The 22,460-nt window shown below is 45.2% G+C and overlaps 2 protein-coding genes across 2 annotated transcripts in view; both read right to left on the bottom strand.

Moving 5' to 3' along the window:
* LOC148473150 (cytoplasmic phosphatidylinositol transfer protein 1-like) overlaps positions 1–10,899 on the bottom strand; it is a 52,736-nt gene extending 41,837 nt beyond the window's left edge. Inside the window, exons 1-2 of the mRNA XM_088460031.1 lie at positions 10,895–10,899; positions 1,839–1,929 (exon numbers count right to left, since the gene is read on the bottom strand). Of these exons, the coding sequence (XP_088316157.1) occupies positions 1,839–1,929; positions 10,895–10,899 (96 nt within the window). The remainder of the gene's footprint in view (positions 1–1,838; positions 1,930–10,894) is intronic.
* Positions 10,900–12,375: 1,476 nt separating this feature from the next.
* Positions 12,376–22,460, bottom strand: part of LOC148473149 (cytoplasmic phosphatidylinositol transfer protein 1-like) — a 125,560-nt gene continuing 115,475 nt past the window's right edge. Inside the window, exons 3-4 of the mRNA XM_088460030.1 lie at positions 19,578–19,666; positions 12,376–12,437 (exon numbers count right to left, since the gene is read on the bottom strand). Coding sequence (XP_088316156.1) covers positions 12,376–12,437; positions 19,578–19,666 — 151 coding nt within the window. The remainder of the gene's footprint in view (positions 12,438–19,577; positions 19,667–22,460) is intronic.

Raw genomic sequence — 22,460 nt, 5'->3', positions numbered from 1 at the left:
GAATTGTGTGCACTGTATGTGCATCAACAAAGGTGCAGCGCCAAGCGTGCGCCTGTTTCCCATAAGGCTGTTAAAGGCTGGTGTAACCCCCAAAGTGCACTCCACAAAAAATAAACAATTCTTTTTTTTCTGTGTTTGTGTGCGAAATGTATGCGCAGTAGCCACACGTGCATCAACACAGCAGCAGCGCCAAGCGTGCGCCTGTGTCATAAGTCAAGGGCCGGTTTGGACTTCTGGTCCGGACTGAAGGACGTGCCAACAATTTCTGACAAGTCTACTGTCACTGCATATGATACTGTCACCATTGACAGAATGGTGGAGGATTACATCGGTGAAAGCATCCAAGTAGGCATGTCAGACAGTCCGTACCTGTACTGGCAGGAAAAAGAGGCAATTTGGAGGCCCCTGTACAAACTGGCTCTATTTTACCTGAGTTGCCCCCCCTCCAGTGTGTACTCCGTAAGAGTGTTTAGTGCAGCCGGGAACCTTGTCAGCGAAAGGCGTAGGAGGTTGCTTCCACAAAATGTGGAGAAGATGATGTTCATAAAAATGAATTATCAACTCTTCCAGGGAGACCAGCCTCCAGAACGTACAAAGGGACCTGTGGTGGTGGATTCCAGTGGGGACGAATTAATACTCTGTGAGGATGAGGATGTACACAACACTGAAAAGGGTGAGGAATCGGTGGATGAGGAGGATGAGGACGACATCTTGCCTCCGTAGAGCCAGTTTGTGCAGGGACAAATTAATTGCCAGCTTGTTTTGTGGGGGCCCAAACGAACCAATCATTTCAGCCACAGTCATGTGGCAGACCCTGGCGCTGAAATGATTGGTTTGTTAAAGTGTTCATGTCCTGTTTATACAACATAAGGGTGGGTGGGAGGGCCCAAGGACAATTCCATCTTGCACCTCTTTTTTTTCTTTGCATTGTACTGTTTGGGGCCTAGTTTTTCAAACTGCCATCCTGTCTGCCACTGCAGTGTCACTCCTAGATGGGCCACGTGTTTGTGCCGCCCACTTGTATCGCTTAGCATAGTCATCCAGCTACCTCGGTGCAACCTTTTGGACATAAAAACACTATTGTGAGGTGTGAGGTGTTCAGAATAGACTGGAAATGAGTGGAAATGAAGGTTATTGAGGTTAATAATAGTATAGGAGCAGAAAAACCCACAAATTCTGTGATTTTAGCTGTTTTTATGCTTTTCTCCAAAAAATACAGATCCAAAACACAAAACCCAGAACCCAAAACACGGAAGGGTGGTTTTGGCAAAACCAATCCAGATCCAAAACACGGAGAAAGATCCACATCCAAAACCAAAACACGAAAAGTGACCGGTGCACACCCCATGTAATTTGCTGTGGCAGACGTAGACAATTCTTGAGATGCATCCAGCTCAGCATACACACATCACTATTCTTTTCTCACTCCCAATTTATCCCTGTGCTTTTGTGGTGAAATGTGTCCAACTCTACTTGAGCCCCTGTAAGTGTAAATTCTGCATTTTTTAGAGCTGGAGTGTTAATTCAATTGTGGTTAGGGCAGCAGCACTGGGACTTCTGGAAAGAAGAAAAAAAACAATAGGTAGAATTAAGTGCAGAGCAGTTAAGTCCAAAACTGTTTCACTAAATGTTTGCCTTGTTCTGCATTTGGTTGCAAGCAGACTTTGGCTGTGTTACCTATCCTATCCCAAATATGCCACACCGCAGAATGAATTGGTTGGTGTCTTCCCAGAGACTATAAATACCACAAAATGTGAACTTGCATCTACAATGCAAGATGGCATTCTACCGTATGAAAAATAATGAGTAAATTGAAGAATGTATAGCTGGAACTTTACACCACTGTAAAACTGCCTGTTTTCCATTGAAAGTCCTTGTGTAATACATTTTGTCATGACTGCACTCATCTTTATTTGATAATGATCAAAGCTGCAAGACAAAAGAAATATGACATATGAGATATATACTCACTGTGTATTCTGTGAGTCAGCCGTCAGGAAACCAAATACAAAAAAAAACGTAAGAAATACATTAGGCAGGTGTAGAGGAAAGTTTTGGCACAATGTCAGTTACATATTATGATTACAGTTTATTAATGGCAAAGCTCCCACTTTTGGTTGTTCAATCTATTGGGGGAGATGCACTAAGCTTTGGAGAGAGATAAAGTGGAGAGTGATAAAGTACCAACTAATCAGCTCCTAGCTGTCAGTTTACAGACTGGGTTTGAAAAATGATAGGAGCTGATTGGTTGTTACTTTATCACTCAATTTGATCACTCTCCAAGGCTTAGTGCATATTATCTTTATTCCTGCTAATGTAATATGTTTGTATCTCATTGCATATCAGTAATAGTGATTGTGAGTTGCAGGCTCTTACTGAAGAATATCCTGCTGGTCACCTGTCCTATCACATTGTTACCCAATCAAGGTAGCCTCTTGCAGGAGTGGGCCTATTATGTGACATATTTCCCCATAGAAGCATCTGTTCTGCGTGTCCAGCACAGGTCTGGTTCCAGCTTTAGAAGGGGCACCACACACATGTGCATACCTCACACAATGTAAAGGCTTAGCCAAGAATTTTTTTCACATCATGCTCTCTAGTCCTGATTCCCTACGGATCGCAGCAGCGATTACGCACGCAGGTATGCTGCTAAATAAATATGCTAATGACTGCAACCGCAAATCTAGCATAGAGACGCCCACTACCGCTTTCGCACATTCGTAATTCCTTGCAATCCTGCATATACATCGGTACCATCGAATACAAAAAATTACAACAGGTCTGACCTTACTCAGAAATTGCTAACCTTGTTGCATGCAGTGAGTACACAAACTGCGTATGCCATCGCAGTGGCTAATCTATGCACGCCCAAGTAACGGCGTTCAAACGAACAGGCACGCCTGACCACTCTCCGACCACTCCCACGTCACCACCCCCACGAAGACCTGACGTCACTCACTCTGCGATGGCTTTGTATCTGCGTAGGTGATCGCAGAGCGATCTCGATGCTAACTCACGCATGCGCAGTGCTGTGTATACGCAGTACGCACCATCGACGGATCTGCGTACATGGTTGCAATTGCGATCCATGACTAATCGGGTCCTCTATACACTTACATCTCTTTACAGGTTTTTTTCTCTGCAAAATGAAATCTTGGTTTATTCGCTGATACTCTTTTGTACTTCAGTGGGAATATCTTCACTGCTTACTCCCACTGTGCAAACATTTGGGCCTAAGCAAATGCGGCCATTTTGTTCCACAGGCCTATGTGTCCAGAAGGAGTTATGTCTCTCCCTCAGCGAGTTCGTTATTTTCGCTCAACCAAATTAGAATTTCAGTTTATTAAAATAGAATCTGATTGACTTGTTTCGTTTCAACCGTGTACATTTGTAACACATAGAGATATTTGTAAATTGGGCTTTTATTGTTATCATGTTATAGTGGTAATATCGGGAACTAGAGGCCACATTTCTATGACTGCTTTTTCTCCACCATAAATAAATGTACCTTTGCAGCTACAAAATGTTCTTGTTAATTGTTTATAAATGTTGACTGTTAAGCAATTCTAGTGAAAGCTTACTAGTTTGTTAGACTGATATAAAAAACAAATGACATGATCAGTTTAAATCAAAGTATCTCATTTATCATAATTGCAAAAATAGATCAATAACTTTATCAATTTTCTGTAAATCTATGTGTCACGACAAGGACAATGCATCTGAGATTTAATTTATAGAAAGGGCAAAATTTACTAAGCGGCGGTTTGACGGCGGGTTCTATTCTATTCTAAACCGCGGCGGTTTGGTGGCGGGGTCTATTCTGTTCTAAACCTCAGGAGTTTGGTGGCGGTTTTGCAGCAGTTTCTAAATGACAGCCCTGTTTTATTCTATTCTAAAATGTTTTTTGATTGCAGTTTTGCAGCGGTTTTGGCCTTAGTAAATCTGCAGATAGCAAAACCGCCGCCAAACCACAGTCAAAACACATTTTAGAATAGAATAAAACAGGGCTGTTAGATCACTTACCCTCCCCTCTCCCCTCTAACCTTAACCTTCCCTCAGGGGTGCCTAACCCTAACCCCCCTTACCGCTCCCTAAACCTAACCTTCCCGGGGGATGCCTAACCCTAACCTCTCCCTGGGGGTGCCTAGCCTTAACCCTCCCCCCTAGGGGTGCCTAACCCTAACCTCCCCGCCAAAAGCTAACGCTAACCCCCTAACTGCCCTAAACCTAACCCTCCCCCCCGCGGCTAACAGTACGGGTGCCCCGAACCTACCTCGTTTGGGCACATGTCCGGATTCCGGCATCAGGATTAAGATAGGCGTCGGTATTTTGATGCCTATCATGAATCCTTTGCTGGCATTCTGCAGCCGGCCACATAACTACATCCCATGTGAAGTGTATGCAAAAAAAAAAGCCATCTCATAAGAATGTTACGGAGTGTCGTGGGCATGTCAGTGACCATGGCTGTGTTCCTCGCCACAAAGGCCATGTTCAGATGATATTCAGAAGTAGACACTACACCAACCATAGACTGGTACAAAGGTCGATAGTGCACGCATTGTGCTGATGGTGGAGTGTTCAGTTGCACCGTCCGCGGGCACTGAGAGTGAGCGTCCTTAGGCTTGCACAGCCTGGCCCATGCTAGTACACAAGGGAAAGGATGAAACTAGTATTTGCATATTATCAGTCACTGATGCAACTCCACAAAAGTTGCAATTGCGTGCACTTTGAATCAGGCCCTTAAAGCATGCTGCTCAGTAAGATTTTAATTATATTTTATATCATCCAGGTTATATTAGACTTGTGCTATTTATTTTCTAGTTTCTAAATAGCAAACTATGGGAATCATTCAGCTTTGATCGCAAGTCTGTAATCGCACGCACCCGGCGAAAATATGCAAATGAGTGCGATCGCAGTACTATACCAAGACGCTGAAGCTTATAAAGCTGTCTGTTCACATTACATACGGTAACATCGAGTATTATTGGACCCATACGCAGAGTTGTGGTTGAGCTTGACATGACTCACAACCTGTGAAGCTCCCTGTCGCCATGTAGACCTCTGGCTGTGTATACCGTCGTAGGGGTTTAAATATTCACGCCCCTGTAACGGCATTCAAATGCACAGGCACGCCAGTGTTCCCTTGACCACCCCCTCTCGCCACCCCCAAATGGCACTTCCTGTCACTCATTTCTTCGTGGCTTTGTGTATCCGCTGTGTTCTCATTTGCGATTGCAGCGGCCAGTGCATATGCATGTGCAGACATTGACCTGGTGCGTGCGAACGCAGACCTGCGATTCCAGATTAATGATGCCCTTTATTTATAGACTCAGCCAGTAAATCTTGTGCATAAACTATTTCACAGAGCCTGCTGAAAATATAAAGCCACCCTCCCCCCTGTTGACTCTTGTTCAAATTACAGTCTTGCAAACATTTGTTCTGCATTTAGTGTGTGCCAGTTCAGTGACAAGCATCAGTCAAACTCCCTCGCTTTCAAAAGCACAGCGCACCTGCTTGGTTTAAGCTTTTAAAGTGATCTCTGGAGACACCTTATTATTAAGGAGTCACTAGAGACCCCATATTGGCTCTTATTGGTGGCAGCTGACACATGTCAGGAACAACAATTAGTGAAACTGTTCTCTATGTAAAATGTTGCTAAGCGTACATAAAAGCAGTTCTGATTTTGATGAGCATGGTCTGCCCTGTAACCTATATGTAAAAGTAAAATAAACAATACACAATTATGCCAACACTATTTTCAGACTTGTCCAATGAAATCATATCATAATTTCATCAGGCAGATCCAGTCAAGGCTCCTGAAAGGGGAAATTCTACCCCTCCCCACTTTCCAACCTGACATACAGTGCAGCAAACCAGGGGATCCCTCCCACAGATTTCATCCAATGGTTGGCGTACATCTCCGATGTTGAGTGGTCTGCACATGTGCAGAACGAGTCCTGCAATCTCGCTTGCAGACACCCCCACCAGCCGCAGATTGATTGACATGCTGCACCATTTGGGGGGCAAAACGGATGTGGCTTGCCACCATTTCTGGAAACGGGGGCGCGTCGCCCCTGTTTTCCAGGAGGGACGAGGCCAGGGTCTGCATCGGTGGATGCAGATTTCCTGGCCTTGCAGCTGTCAGGGCCTGGCCAAACTACGGTAAGCTTCAGCTACTGCAGTCTTACCAAGTGAGCATCCATTGTAACCATCGTCACAATGGTGATCCCAGGCTGTGACCGCAGATGCAGCAAGGAGGTATCTGTCTCCTACAGACACCTCTTGCTGATTTGCATTTGAGATGGATGGAATTGCACAGCCGCTTGTGTGTGGCACTGCAATTCCGTAAATCTGTTAATCAGGTCCTATAACCATTAAAGGTGAAAATCTCTTCATGGCTCTTTCACAGAGCTGAATAGAAGCAAGCTATTGTTTTTTCGGTACTTATGTACTTTACGGACTCATTGCAGAGAGAACCTAAGTGTCCTACACTCATTATTATTATCAATCATGGTAGTATCTAAATCCCCTTCACGGAGAGGACCCTGACGTCATCAGCCAGTGTCCCGCGTCATTCCCAGTGTCCAGCGTCATTCCCTACCATCCAAGTGGGCATAATATAACCTTGTGGCAAGCCACCGAGCAGGAAGCATGGCGAGAGCAGCGAGCCCGCGAGGGGACAACTTTCTTCTTTAGGTGGGGACACAAGTACCATTTAAAACATTCATTGGGTTCCCTCTGCAATGAGTCCGTAAAGTACAAAAGTACAGTTTTTTCTTATATCAAACCCCAAAACCAAAAGAGTTAAGGGTGGGTATGTAGGGAGCAGGGGCATCTTTATAATGGATGCAAGGTGTGCGGTGCACACGGGCCTCTGAGTCCAGGGGATCCCGCACCGCACACCCTGCACCCATAGGTAATTTTACTTACCTTTCCGCAGATTCCAGTTTCCTTCTCTGCAGCGCTGGACCGGCGCTGCAGAGCAGCAAAAATCACTGGGGAAAACGGACATTTTCCCGGTGACTTGCGCATGCACAGAGATGTCCCTGGGAAAAAGATGCGAACGCTATTTTCCCGGAGACTCGCGTATGCATGGTAGATTCTGGCATGAAGTCAGAATCTACTTCTCTGACAGAGAGGAGGGGGCCCAAATGGAAGCTGCACACTGGGCCCCTCCTCTCTTAAAACACCCCTGGTAGGGAGGGCCAATTCCAAACTGCAAACAACATATTGCATCATGTGATTGGTCACCCCTCACGTGGCCCTCCCCTCTCCTCCCAGAGTGCAAACTAAACTGATTTTTGGATTCTTAGTTCTCTTTTTCTTATTATGTAAGTGGTCGCGCATTCTTAAATGAAGGCTCTTGTGTTTTGGGCATTGGTTCCATTAAAAGACCGTGTACCATCCATGCACTAAACTTCACTTACATTTGCTGCAATTGACTTCAACACAGGGAGAAGGCAAACAATGGGGTATTGCTAGTGGAAGACCGGGGCACGGGAGCATCGGTATTCGGCAGCTTTTGCAAGAAGATGTGCAGCATTGCTCGGCTCGCACCTTAGCATCAAGTAAACTTGCTGTTATGCTTGTTATTCTGATGGCATTTCAAACCACAATACCCTGGATGAGATCACTTAGCCCAAGGCACCACTATTTGTTCCCATTCATTCTGTATTAGAACTCTCTTACAAATTGCTAATAGCGTTAAGATTAATCATATCCTTCTTAATAGGTTTCAAATGGAAAATGGACGGCTTTGTCATATTTAAAATAAGTAATACTGTCTGCGCCTTACAGTGATTATTGAATTATTAATTGGAAAAAAAACATCAGCGTCTGTAAGAATATTGTTCCTATAGCAATATGCCATGCGTCATACTATGTCAAGGAATTTCACTTTGAAAAGTGAAACAGTTAACAAATAGGATGTTTGACTTTTGTTTACTATAGATTTGCCTGACATCATCGTTTCCTCTAAGCTGAGCATACTGGACATTATCCTGAGGTGTTAAACATATTAATTTTCTAGTAAAAAGGTCCATCAGATTGTGGATGCAGCAATTCAGTGTGGATTCCGCCTTTGATTTACCTTTTAATTCTTTCCTTTACAGATTGCTCAGTTCCATTGCAATTAGTTAGTAGTCTGTGAAGTTGTGCACTAATACTTTGTAAAAGATTTTATTGAGGTACCCATCCTCTCTAGTGAGTGCCTTCATTACTCGTGCAGGCCTGGAAAAAATCCAAGAAGGGGATGGTACGAGCAGGAAGTACAATTACAAGACCAATCACAAGCCGTAAAGAAATTGCAGTTTGTGATTGGTCTCCAGGTTCACATCCCCTTTCAGGTGCCATTTAAACATGTGAACAAAATTGATTCTATGAGAACTGCATCATTTTGCCCCTGCCCCCTCTTGTATTTGGGTACTCCAGACATGATGGGCCTGAAGTTCATTCAGACTCAGCCATCTCCGAATTTGCATCATGTTGAGGCAACCTGTGCAAGTCTGTCTTAACAGCAGTGGGGGCCTTGGGCAAAGCAATGCACTGGGGCCCCTACCCACCCATTGTGTCCCCAGTAGTAGGCCCCTTATATAGTGCCCCCAGTAGTAGTCCCCTCAATGCAGTTTCCCCAGTAGTGGTACCCCCTATGCAATGCCCCTTATATAGTGCCCCCAGCATTAGACCCCCATGCAGTGTCCCCAATAGTGGTACCCCTTATGCAGTGCCCTTTAAATAGTGATCCCAGTTGTAGCCCCCCCTATTGAGTACCCCAGTATTGCCCTTTATATAGAGCCCCCAGTAGTGGTCCCCCGATGCAGAGCCTCCAGGGGTAGTCCCCCCCTATGCAGTGCCCCTAGTAGTAGTCCCCTCCCCTTGTAGTGCCCCTAGTAGAAGTCCCCTCCCCTTGTAGTGCCTCTAGTAGTTGCCCCCCCCTTGTATTGTCCCCAGTAGTAGTCCCCCCCTTGTAGTACCCCCAGTAGTAGTCTCCCCCTTGTATTGCCCCCCAGTAGAAGTCCCCCCCCTTGCAGTGCCCACAGTAGTGGAACCCCCTTGTATTGCCCCCAGTAGTGGAACCCCCCTTGTATTGCCCCCAGTAGTAGTCTCCCCCTTGTATTGCCCATTGCCCCCAGTAGTGGAACCCCCCTTGTATTGCCCCCAGTAGTGGAACCCCCCTTGTAGTGCCCCCAGTAGTAGTTTCCCCCTTGTATTGCCCATTGCCCCCAGTAGTAGTCCCCCTCTTGTATTGCCCCCAGTAGTAGTCCCCCCCTTGTGTTGCCCCCAGTAGTGGTCCACCCCCCCAGTAGACAAATAAAAGATAAACACTTACCTGAATCCCCGCCGCCACCATCCACTCCTCCATCCGTCCTCCCGGGCCGCTCTGCATTATGGGAAAGACGTCATGACATCATGACATCTCTCCCATTACCCACTGAGGGAGCCGGAAGATGCCCGGCTCCGGCAGTGGGAGCAGCAGCCAATGAGAGTCTGTCTCTCATAGGCTGCTAAAGCAAACACACAGCTGCCGGTGCCGGTGGCTGTGTGCTAGTCACTGTGCAGTGCTGACCGAACACCATCCGGTCAGCACTACACGCAGTACAGCTGTGTCACAGAGACACAGACTGCCCGTGGCTGCGTACCAGGGGAAGGGGGGGGGGTCGCTCCTCACGGGGGGAGGGACAACTACTAGCACAGACTGGTGCTTTAAAAAAAATAATAATTTAGTAACAGGCAGCGGCTGCAGGGGGCTGGAGGGCCCCTTGAAGCTTTCTGCCCTTGGGCAACTGCCCTAATTAAGCTATCTGTCCATCTGTGTGCATATTTGTTGGATATCATGTGGCTTCGTCGCACTGCCCACTGTTTTTGTGCATCCATGCTAGGTGCAAGAGTCTCATCTGAAACAGGGGTCCCAACTCCTTCTTAACACTTAAAACTAGCACAGAAATCGGGGCAACATGCCAACAACTCTCCCATGGCACTCCCATCAGATGCAGCCGTTCCGAGCGTCTTAATATTCGCCACATAGATATGCTCACTTGATATTAGTCTTTGTTGCTCGAGATCCAACACAGGCACAACTACTTTTTACTTTGTATACATCTTGTGGCTCATGTGCATACCATGGGGTGATTTAGAGGTGGATGCAGTTGCTGTTACGACTTTATGCTAATGCTGTGGCCAATGGGTGCCCTATTGAGATGCCCACCAGCTGCTGTACAAATCTGCTGATGTGCATACAAAGAAGTACTATTGGTGCACCAACATTTGCACCATTGGACATTATACCTGCCTAAGTCAGGCACAGAATGTCCAAGTACCTATGGTCACAGGTGTCAGTGCAATTGCATCTTTAAAACACTCATTGACTCCGACATGCCTGCAAAATGCCCGACTGTTAGTCACCCCCCAAGTTACCGAATGGAAACACCCATTAATATTGCATGGAATGACATGGAATTTTGATCTGCATCTTCCAGCGGTAACCATTTGGATGCGTGAATCACCTCCCATGTTTTCAGATTAAGACGCATATGCAGTCGGTTTGAAATTGGGAAATGCATCAGGAAATCCATCTTTTTCTTAACACACGGAAAGTAGTTGTCAACGCCAAATACCCTCAGCCTCTAAAGGTTATGTTGTCACTGGGCTATAAGGGCTCTGTTGAAATGAAGGGCCTGATTCTGAGTCACATGCAGCTTGGAAAGTGGATTTTGCTGACAGAATAATGCTAATGCCAGTATACGCACAACTTCGTGTACACTCTCCGCCTTTTAGCAATCATTAGAATGTTATGCCCCGTACACTTCAGGAGTTGCAGCTGTCCATTTATTGCATGAAATTCCCATACCCACCAACAATTATCCAAATACTCCGATAATAAAGAGAAAAAACTTACCCCATGGTAACGAACCCAACTTGACGTGTCAGTAAAATGGGTTGTAATAGATACAAAATCATAATAGAACAATGTATGGAAGATATTGTTTTTGTGCTGCTCCTACGCAGTTTAATGCATTTAGAAATTACCTTTATTGCATTTACATTTTATATTTAAATTCTCTTTGTTTTCTAGTTTTCCTCTAGTTTGAAAAATGAACATGACGAGAGAAAAGAATGAAAAAAAAATGTTTACTTACCTCTACTACTGATCATTCGTCAGCAGCTGTTTATTGAAATCAATGCCATTGTTAAGGTATTTTGCACAGGCTATTTATGAAGCATAAAGCATTTCATTTTAAACTCAGCTTGTCCTTGCAAAGTCTCTCATCTACTATTAAAAAAGCGTATTGCCCTTGTTTGTTCTGCTAACATGCAAATTAGAGAATGCTGCAAATTATTTTAGACATCAGATTAAATAAAATAAAATAACCGGTTTCAGCATTAGCAATATAAAGTGAGAAACATTTGTAAATATATTTATTATAAATTAAAGGTTTTTCTATTTTTTTATTTTGTCCAAGGGGGTCTATTTAAGACATTTTGCTTTTTGTCACTCCCCTTTTTTGAAATTTCAATAAAAAACTTTTTTTTGTTGGCCAAAAACATTTGTGACATTTTAGAATGATTAAAAAGACTAATTGTATTTTCTAAAAATACAGTCTTTTTAGAAAAAAAAAAAAAAGGTATAATTTGTGTGGGTACCGGGAAAAAAAATTATATTGATGTATGAATGTGACAAACGTAAATGTGAATAAATTATTTCAGCACAAGGGTGAGAAAACAGCGATGGCGTTGAGGCCACTGCTGGTGAAAGCACTGCATTCCTGAGCTAGAAATTTGGGTAGCGTATGCGCATATTCCCTCAGGCTGGACTGGTAAAGCTGGATATTGGCCCTTACTTTTCAGAAATGGTCCCCACAGTAAATTATTTTTTTGTTTTTGTTTTATTTACTCTTTTGTTGTTGTTGTTTTATTTTTGAACCATGGGAGACCTTTAGAGCTCAGTGCAGACAGAAATAGGCCTGTCCTATATTTAGGTAAATGCAAACTGCATGTAATATTAGCTACAACAGCAGCTACTATTAGATTCATGTTAGAATGAGATACCTGATTCGGCTGGTATCTGGTCAGAATGTCCACAGTCAGACTATAGACACAAGAATATCGACAAGTTCTGAATGTCAACAGTCAGTATGTCGACATGGACAATGGCAAGAAAATTGTCAACATGATTGAAATGTCTTCATTACATTTTTGTATTATTTTTTAGGGTTTTGGTTAGGTGTAGATTTAGGGGCCAGGATTACGGTTAGGCTAAAATATGCAAAAAATAGTATGTCGACATTATGGTGTTGATATGTTAGATGTCGACCTTATAAACACGTTAACATTTTAATCCGTAGATATGTATTGTAGAAAAATTGGGGTATGTGCGCTCTAATCATCAGAGTTGGGTAATATGGATGGGAGCAGCTTATTAGTCAGGTCACCACTTAACCCTAAAATCAATATATAAAAATAAACAAGCATAAAGCTTTAGACCAACAAGCGCTCACCAATATTCCACTGTATGTCACTGTACACAGTTAGACTATGTGTATGTCACAATTCCTCACATCAGCCAGTGAAAAATCATTAGTAGATGAAATATAAGAATTGAAGATAACTGGTCATTCACGAACATAAAATGACATTTTAATTGTAAAATATTCAGTCAGAGCAATCCAAATGTACACTAAAATAAATGAATTGAGCTGCACAGAATAAATCTAATAAAAAATGTAGTGTCTACAGTAAATACATAATAAAGGAAAAATCACCTAAAATGAATTGAACTGACGCAATCCACTAATCTAGTGGAACTGATCCTAATATGACAATATGCAGTATATCAATAAATAATATTGCAATAAACAGACATACATGTATGACACATAGGGAGGGAAAGAAACGTGGACAAGTGAGGATGATGTAATTGTATCTATATCAGCAGACGGGGTGTTGAAATATTCTAATAAATAGGCCAAAAATGTAGATAGGGTTCTTGATGCACCAAGTAAAAGAATCCAGTCGTTAAGCAATTAATATTAAGATCAAAAGTAGCAGAGTCTCATATGAAAGTGAGATAATTGGCCATAAACTTAGAAGTAATCACTGTGGTTATCCATTGGTCTTGATGAACCATGAATTGGCTGTGTCCTGTATATATATCCTACTGGGATGATGGATAAGTATATTGGGCAATGCAATTACAGTCTCGATTGGCACTTTCCTGTGGATGGCCTGATCTTAAGGGTAGGGATGGAGATGACCCTGGCTCTGCAGTAGCCAAGGCCCGCACAAACTGCTGCACTGTTGTCCGGATGAGAGCTGGAGTATCCCCGGTAGGAGCACAACTGCACAGCCTATGACAGACGAGCGGGGCAAATCACCTTCACCCGCCCCGGGATGATGAGCCCGCCGACGGTGAGGTGAGCGCTCCGGCTCGCTGTGTCCCCCGTGTAAGTGAGGCTGACAGGCGCGCCTAATCCCGCCGCGGCCGAGGGAGCAAGACTCAGCGGCAGCAGGGCAGGTAATCAAACGCCGGTCACCTGAGGATGTAAGGGGGATGTTCTTACCGGCTGAGACGATCGTTGGCTTCGCTGACAGGGATCCTCAACAGCTGTCTCCGGCTCGTGGCAGTATGCGTGCATCACAAGAAGGCTTCCTCGGTCCCGAATTCCACAGGAGTAGATGCACTTGGGTGGTCAGTATGCGTGTCTCCAATGCGTTTCGGCCGATAGTTACGGCCTTTTTCGAAAAAGGTGACCGGCGTTTGATTACCTGCCCTGCTGCCGCTGAGTCTTGCTCCCTCGGCCGCGGCGGGGTTAGGCGCGCCTGTCAGCCTCACTTACACGGGGGACACAGCGAGCCGGAGTGCTCACCTCACCATCGGCAGGCTCATCATCCCGGGGCGGGTGAAGGTGATTTGCCCCGCTCGTCTGTCATAGGCTGTGCAGTTGTGCTCCTACCGGGGATACTCCAGCACTCATCCGGACAACAGTGCAGCAGTTTGTGCGGGCCTTGGCTACTGCAGAGCCAGGGTCATCTCCATCCCTACCCCTAAGATCAGGCCATCCACAGGAAAGTGCCAATCGAGACTGTAATTGCATTGCCCAATATACTTATCCATCATCCCAGTAGGATATATATACAGGACACAGCCAATTCATGGTTCATCAAGACCAATGGATAACCACAGTGATTACTTCTAAGTTTATGGCCAATTATCTCACTTTCATATGAGACTCTGCTACTTTTGATCTTAATATTAATTTCTTAACGACTGGATTCTTTTACTTGGTGCATCAAGAACCCTATCTACATTTTTGGCCTATTTATTAGAATATTTCAACACCCCGTCTGCTGATATAGATACAATTACATCATCCTCCCTTGTCCACGTTTCTTTCCCTCCCTATGTGTCATACATGTATGTCTGTTTATTGCAATATTATTTATTGATATACTGCATATTGTCATATTAGGATCAGTTCCACTAGATTAGTGGATTGCGTCAGTTCAATTCATTTTAGGTGATTTTTCCTTTATTATGTATTTACTGTAGACACTACATTTTTTATTAGATTTATTCTGTGCAGCTCAATTCATTTATTTTAGTGTACATTTGGATTGCTCTGACTGAATATTTTACAATTAAAATGTCATTTTATGTTCGTGAATGACCAGTTATCTTCAATTCTTATATTTCATCTACTAATGATTTTTCACTGGCTGATGTGAGGAATTGTGACATACACATAGTCTAACTGTGTACAGTGACATACAGTGGAATATTGGTGAGCGCTTGTTGGTCTAAAGCTTTATGCTTGTTTATTTTTATATGTAGACATGTATGAATGTGGACATAATGCTTTTTGACCTAGGAGTGACAGAACTAACTTAGGAGGGGGAAACCCCATCCGGCAACAAGATGCTTCCCCAACTATCACACTGAGGGGGATGTAGTCAGCATCCCGGTGTGCAGGATGCCAACAGGTGAAATACCGGCACTGAGATCCCGACAGCGTCGGGATCCCGGCACAAGAATCCTGACCCCCGGCATCCCGAAGATAAGTATCGGGCGTTAGGGGAACGGTTAGTGTTAGGGTGCGGGGTTAGGGTTAGGCACTAGGGGAGAGGGTTAGGTTTAGAGTGTGGGGAGGGGGAGGTTAGGTTTAAGCACTAGGCGGGAGGTTAGATTTAGGCATCGGGGAGGGAGTGTTAGGTTTCGGGTGCGGGGAGCGGAAGGTTAGGTTTAGGCACTAGGGGGAGAGGTTAGGGTTAGGCACTGGGGAGGGAGGGTTAGGGTTAGGGGTAAGGGTTAGACTTACCTTCTGTCCTTATGGGTGTCGGGATGCCGCTGTCGGTATTCTGACCAGTGGCATCCCAAACGCCGGGATCTCATACCCAACCCCACTGAGGGTAGGATGATAATGAGGGATGATACTGTGGGACTGATCCTGAGTCCAAAGCCATTCCAATATTCATGCACATGGTCAATGGTTTTCAGTTGCACATGCGTTTAAGTAGCTAAAAAGTAGAGATGCTCCTGTGTGCAACTTGTGTAAACAAGTGTAACATAATTTATTCACATGAGAAGATGACCCAGTGCCCATCATTTTCCCCAACTGTGTTTGTGCATCATGCCACCTCCTTATCTAGGCACATTTCACCCTCTATATCACACCTGCAGTGCAAGGACTCTTGTTTACCTGCTGTAATCTGCATGGCTCTGAGATGGCAGAGACAGAGATACAGCCTAAGGAAGGAGTCATTTAGGACACGCTACCACAAAACAGAGATGCAAACAATGGTTATATTAATATTTAATGATTAACCCCTTCGCTAAACACAATGCTCCAGTTAGCAGGATTGCAGCTCTCACTGTGCCATTGGTTTCGGTAACAGATCTTTGTTCTGATGCAAGAAAGGATGAATATGTAGAATGTAAGCATTCTGACACAATGTGTGCTGGAGCAGTGTCAGAACAGCTTCTCTATCTGTTCACAACACACAGGGGCTGATGCAGAATTGAACATATGAATGTTTATGCAGCGTATCTTGCCTGTTTTCTGCTGAGTGCCTGTAAGTACGGGTGACGCAGGGTCATACCACATCTATCACATATAGGCACGGTTCAATGATACAGGTGAGGGGCTGTGCAGAGTTGTTTGGAGGTACAGGTTGAGTCTCCCATATCCAAATATTCCAAAATACGGAATATTCCAAAATACAGAATTTTTTTTAGCATGACTGAGATAGTGACAACTTTGCTTTTTGATGGTTCAATGTACACAAACTTTGTTTAAGGCACAAAAGTATTAAAGATATTGTATACAATTACCTTCAGGCTTTGTGCATAAGATGTATATGAAACATAAATGAATTTCATGTATGTATACAAACTGTGTTTGAGCCACAAAATTATTGAAAATATTGTATAATATTACCTGCAGGCTGTGTGTATAAGGTGTATATAACACATAAATGCATTCTATATTTATATTTGGGTCCCATTCCCAAGATATCTCATTACGGTATGCAAGTATTCCAAAATACGGAATATTCCAATATCCAAAATACCCCTGGTCCCAAACATTTTGGATATGGGAGACTCAACCTGTATATCCCTTGCACCTAATATAGGGAAGGCAGGGCCACACAGATACTCTGGTTACACAGGAGTTGTACAATATTTAGACTTCTCAAGTGTTGAAATTGTAACACTCATTTACCTACTAATAGTGCTCAATTTATCATTCCTTTTTTTTAACTAAAATAATGTCACATTATTTTAGTATCACTTAAATGTATCAAAGCCCTTAAATTTGCATTATTTTAGTAAGCAGATCGCATTTCCCATACTTAAATGTGATATGTCTCAGATTTACTAACATAGCTGGGGGGGGCTTCAGGCTCTGAAAATAATGCCACCAAGAGATTTCCCATGGTCCTAAGAATATCTGAGACATTTCTAATTAGAGGAAGTTTCTTCAATCTTTCCAAATAGTGAATATCATATGTAACTGTTCCTTACAAAACTCTCACATTTTAAGTGTATTGGTCCTTCAAGACTGAAAATATTGACTTTTCTCCTATAATTATCAAGTACAGTCTGTGATTAGCTCCCTGAAGCTCTACTCAATATACCTACTGTACTCTTCTACGTTACTAGCAGCCTAAGCAAACCTTATCAAACAATAGGCTGATTAGGCTGCAACCTTGGGTGCCAGGAATTGGGAGGCACAGCTAGAGCCAGATTAAAGGTTGATCACAGGGAGCTCCGGGTCCCCTTAGGGTTCAGCAAAGTGACGTCACCTGCATTTTTTAAGCTCTTGACAGGCAGTTGGTCCTGCTTGCTGCCTGTATGACTGGGTCAGTAAAACTAAATTGCTTAAGTTGGAATGATAATCGTGCAGTGTTTAGTACCAAACAGCAGTGACAATGCAAAAAAAGTCCAAAAATAGTTATTTCTACCTGTTGGTTAATCAAACATTTGATTTAACCAATTCAACCAGATGATTATCGTTTGAGTGTAGGGAGAAAGTTGAAACAAATTTCATCCCACTGTCCACTACGTCTGTATGTTAAAAACCAACCAATCATCTACCTGTACTTACCTACTCTCCTGGAAGCTGCGGGAGACACCTAGTGAAGTAGGCAGATGGGGAGAATAGTACCTGGAATCACCGTCCGTGAAGAGTGGGTGGGGCCTAATGATGTGAATAGTCTGGCCCCGCCCCCATCGACGGCCACCTGTATCTCCTCTCTGGGCTTCTCTCGGAGAGGAGATTTTTAAAGTAGGCAAGTATGCATCTACCCCGTCTCAGATAAAAAAAAAAAAAGTGCAACACACTATTAAATTTGGGGGAGATTTATGAAACCTTCTAAAGAGGACGTGTTGCTAATAGCAAATAATCAGATTGTATTTATCATGTATTTGCTATAAATGATAGCTAGTATCTGATTAGTTGCTACAGGCAACACTTCCACTTGTCCTCTTTAGGGGGTTTGAAATCTCCCCCATTGTTATTAATGTGATATGGGTACTTGAGCTATAATACATAGGCCCTCATTCAGAGCCGTACGCTCTGAGCAGAGCGCACGCTCTGAATGAGGGCCGGGCTCCATTTTCATGGAGCGTCCTCCAGGACGCTCGTATAGCTGTGGGTCACCACCCACAGGCTATACGAGCGTGCATTTTGATGGCCGCGATGGTCGTGACCATCGCGACCATCGAAATTGCGAGCCGGAGCCTGCGGTTGAGGTTTTCAACCGCAAGCTCCGGAGTGATTTTGGCTCTATCAGAGCCAAAATCACTCCCACTGACATCACTAGTGATGTCAGTGGGCCGGCTTCTGACGGGAGGCGTTCCCGTGGGAACGCCCCCGTCAGGGAGGCACGCCCCCGGCACGCCCACCAAAGGGGGCGTGCTGTCAATCAACATTGACAGCACGCCCCCTTTGATCGGACACAACGAGCGAAGGAAAGTCCTTCGCTCGTCGTGTCTGGCGCATGCGCACGACGGAGCTCCCTCCGTCGTGCGCATGCTCAGTGCAGACCATCGACCCACTTGCGAGCGGACAGCCGCTCGCGAGTGGGTCTGAATCAGGCCCATAGTCCTCAATAGTTGCTGAATGCAATCACCTGAGCTATAATACACAGTCAATGCAATCACCTGAGCTATACGACACAGGCCCTCATTCAGAGTCAGTCTTAAGATGCAAGCGGTCGCTCTGAATGAGGGAGGCCACTTGCATCTTGAAGTGATGCCTCCTGGTCACTAGCTAAGCTGTGGGTTACCACCCACAGCTTAGCGACCGACCAGGGTGATGGTCGCGATGTTCAAGACCATCGCGACCATCGGGGCTTGAGACGAGACCCTAACGTTGGGTCTCGGCAAGCGCAAGCCCCAGGGAGCTCCCTGCTCTGATCGAGCAGGAAGCTCCCCACTGACATCGTTGCTGATGTCAGTGGGGCCGCCCCCAAACGGCAAGCGTTCCATTGGGAATGCCTCCGTTTGGCCAGACACCCCCCTGCCTGCCTCACAAATGGGGCGAGCTGTCATTCAACATCGACAGCTCGCCCCCTTTGGTGCGAGACCCGTAGCGATGGAGCGCCCGTCGCTAGCCGGGTCTCACGCCGGAGCCGGCTCCGATGTGCGCATGCCCAGTGGGTCAACATCAATCCGGTTGCGAGCGCTCAGCCCTTGCGACTGGGTGTGAATGAGACCTACAGTCCTCAATAGTTGCCGAATGCAATCACCTGAGCTATAATACACAGTCCTCAATAGTTGCTGAATGCAATCACCTGAGATATAATACGCAGTCTCTGGTATATAATACACAGTCCCTGATATATAATACACAGTCCCTGATATATAATACACAGTCCTCAATAGTTGCTCAATGCAATCACTGCTGAGTTACACATATTTTTTTTCTTACTGTGCCAGGTCCCATAGCAATCACATGAGTGAGCAAATCACCTGGGTTAGCCCAGCAGCCATAGTTACTGTGATTTGCATCATGTTACATTTGCCATATAAAATATCCTGTCTAAGCTGTATTACATTTTGTGTACTTTTGTTTTGTTACCTGTGATAGTATAGGGGTAATAGTTCCAAGCCTTTTCTGTGATGTAAAATATCTTTGGAACAAATCCTCGCACCCATGTTGGCAGCTTGCTGAAGAAGTAAAACAAATAATTATTAATAGAGAAAGCATAAAACCAAACACTAGACAGCATTTGAATTGCACGGGCATCATGCATCAGACAAACACTTTTTTTTTCCAGATGTAAATACACACTATGGGCCAAATGTAATAGGGTGTCTGTTTTAGTAACAGTACAAACTTGTACTTTCTCGGACTTTTAAAAAGTGCGAGTTTGTACTGAAACTCGCAAATTCAATAGCCTGCGAACTTTTCAGCTCGAGGCTACTGCATTTGCGAGTTTAGGCGAGTTTAGGACAATGTAAACTGACACCTTTTAATGCGAGTAGAATTAAAAGGTGCGAGTTTTAGAGAAGCCATCACAGATCAGTGAGATCCGTGATGGCTTCTGTGTGTGTTTTAAAAAAAAAAAAAAACATGCACCCTCTCCCCAAAAGCATAACCAGCCCCGGGCTTTATAAAGCCTGTTCTGGTTCTAAAAATACAGGGGCCAAAATGCATAGGGGGCCCCTCTATATTTAGAACCAGCACAGGGCTTTGTTGAGCTGGTGCTGGTTCTGGAAAATCAAGGGACAAAACGAGTAGGGGTCCCCTGAAAATTCCAGAACCAGCACCGAACTCTTTCTAGCGGGGGGATAATGCTACAGCCAGGGAAAACCTTTCACCGGTTTCCCCGGCCAAAGCATTATCCCTGACCGCTAGTCAGTCCAGGCCGGGGATCCCTGGAGAGTTGGGTACCCCCCCCAATAAAGGGGTACCCCTCTCCAGGGCACCCCAGGCCTAGACTGATAGCCCGGGGCTATCCCCGGCACCCTATGCCCGTGGGTGCCAGTTGATAGTGTTAGTGTAAAGTGTAAAAATAAATTTTCAGTATTGTCTTTATTTGTAGAACCACAAGTACCAGCAAGCCTCCCCTGCATGCTGGTATTTGGAGAACCACAAATACCAGCATGCAGGGCATTATGGGCCCGCTGGCACTTGTAGTTCCACAACTAAAGAAATACGTAAATAAACAAACGTACACCGTGAATGTACAATTTTATTAAAACATACATGCACACTCACACTCACACATACTCACCTAGTATCCGAAGTAATCCATAGGGGTGTACCTGAAAAAAAAAATCCATACTTACCTCTCCTATGCGTAGATCACGTCCACTTGTCCAAGTAGGCAATCCAGGGGTTAAAATAAAAAAACACAAAAAACCGAACCATGCCGGACTGAGCAAAGGTATGTGTGTACACATACCTTTGCTCCACTTAAATGACCGGGGCACACGTGTGCCCCGTCAGTGATGGGGCCGCCAGCCAATCAGGGAGCATCTCCATCGGAGCAGCTCCCTGATTAGCTGAATGCGGCCAGCCTGTGTGTCCCATAGACTTCTATGATGAGAAATCCCCATAGAAGTCTATGGTGGGAACCGCTACATCGTAGCCGCAAGATTAATTGAGGTTAATCTTGCGGTTACATCACTGATACAATGTTGCGACATTGTATCAGTGATGTAACCACAAGATTAACCTCAATTAATCTTGCGGCTACGATGTAGCGGTTCCCACCATAGACTTCTATGGGGATTTCTTACCATAGAAGTCTATGGGACCAGGCCCGCCAAGAGCCGTGGTGGGCCCCGGAAATAGGGGGCGTGGCCTAATCGCGGGAGGCGTGACCACGCCCCCTTGCCAAGAAAAAAAAACTTTTGCAGCGCCGCTCGCTGGGGAGGGGGTGCTCTGAGTCCCCTAAGCCCTGCACAAAGCCAGGGGGGGCGCGATCAGTGTGATCGCTCCCCCGCACAGGCTCAGTAGCCACGAGCAGTCTCCAACTGCAGCTCAGCACACGCTGTGTGCTGGGCTGCTGTGAGGGGGGGAGCGGTGCCGGACCCGGGCCCCCGCCGGGCCCCTACGAAGCCCGGGCCCGGGTAATCTGTACACGCTCCCCCCCCTCTCGGCGCCCCTGTATGGGACACACAGGCTGGCCGCATTCAGCTAATCAGGGAGCTGCTCCGACGGAGATGCTCCCTGATTGGCTGGCGGCCCCTTCACTGACGGGGCAAACGTGTGCCCCGGTCATTTACGCGGAGCAAAGGTATGTGTACACACATACCTTTGCTCAGTCCGGCATGGTTCGGTTTTTTGCGTTTTATTATTTTAACCCCTGGATTGCCTACTTGGACAAGTGGACGTGATCGATGCATAGGAGAGGTGAGTATGGATTTTTTTTTTCAAGTACACCCCTATGGATTACTTCGGATACTAGGTGAGTATGTGTGAGTGTGAGTGTGCATGTATGTTTTATTAAAATTGTACATTCACGGTGTATGTTTGTTTATTTACGTATTTCTTTAGTTGTGGAACTACAAGTGCCAGCGGGCCCGTAATGCCCCGCAGCTGGTATTTGTGGTTCTCCAAATACCAGCATGCAGGGGAGGCTTGCTGGTACTTGCGGTTCTACAAATAAAGACAATATTGAAAATTTATTTTTACACTTTACACTAACACTATCAACCCGGCAGCCACGGGCATAGGGTGCCGGGGATAGCCCCGGGCTATCAGTCTAGGCCTGGGGTGCCCTGGAGAGGGGTACCCCTTTATTGGGGGGGTACCCAACTCTCCAGGGATCCCCGGCCTGGACTGACTAGCGGTCAGGGATAATGCTTTGGCCGGGGAAAACGGTGAAAGGTTTTCCCTGGCTGTGGCATTATCCCCCACTAGAAAGAGTTCGGTGCTGGTTCTGGAATTTTCAGGGGACCCCTACTCGTTTTGTTGCCTGATTTTCCAGAACCAGGACCAGCTCAACAAAGC

The sequence above is a fragment of the Taudactylus pleione genome, unplaced genomic scaffold, assembly GCF_031769625.1.
Source record: "Taudactylus pleione unplaced genomic scaffold, aTauple2 ptg000960l, whole genome shotgun sequence".
Lineage (NCBI taxonomy): Eukaryota > Metazoa > Chordata > Amphibia > Anura > Myobatrachidae > Taudactylus > Taudactylus pleione.
The sequence above is the reverse complement of the archived record's forward strand: the minus strand, read 5'-3'. Positions and strand labels throughout refer to the sequence as shown.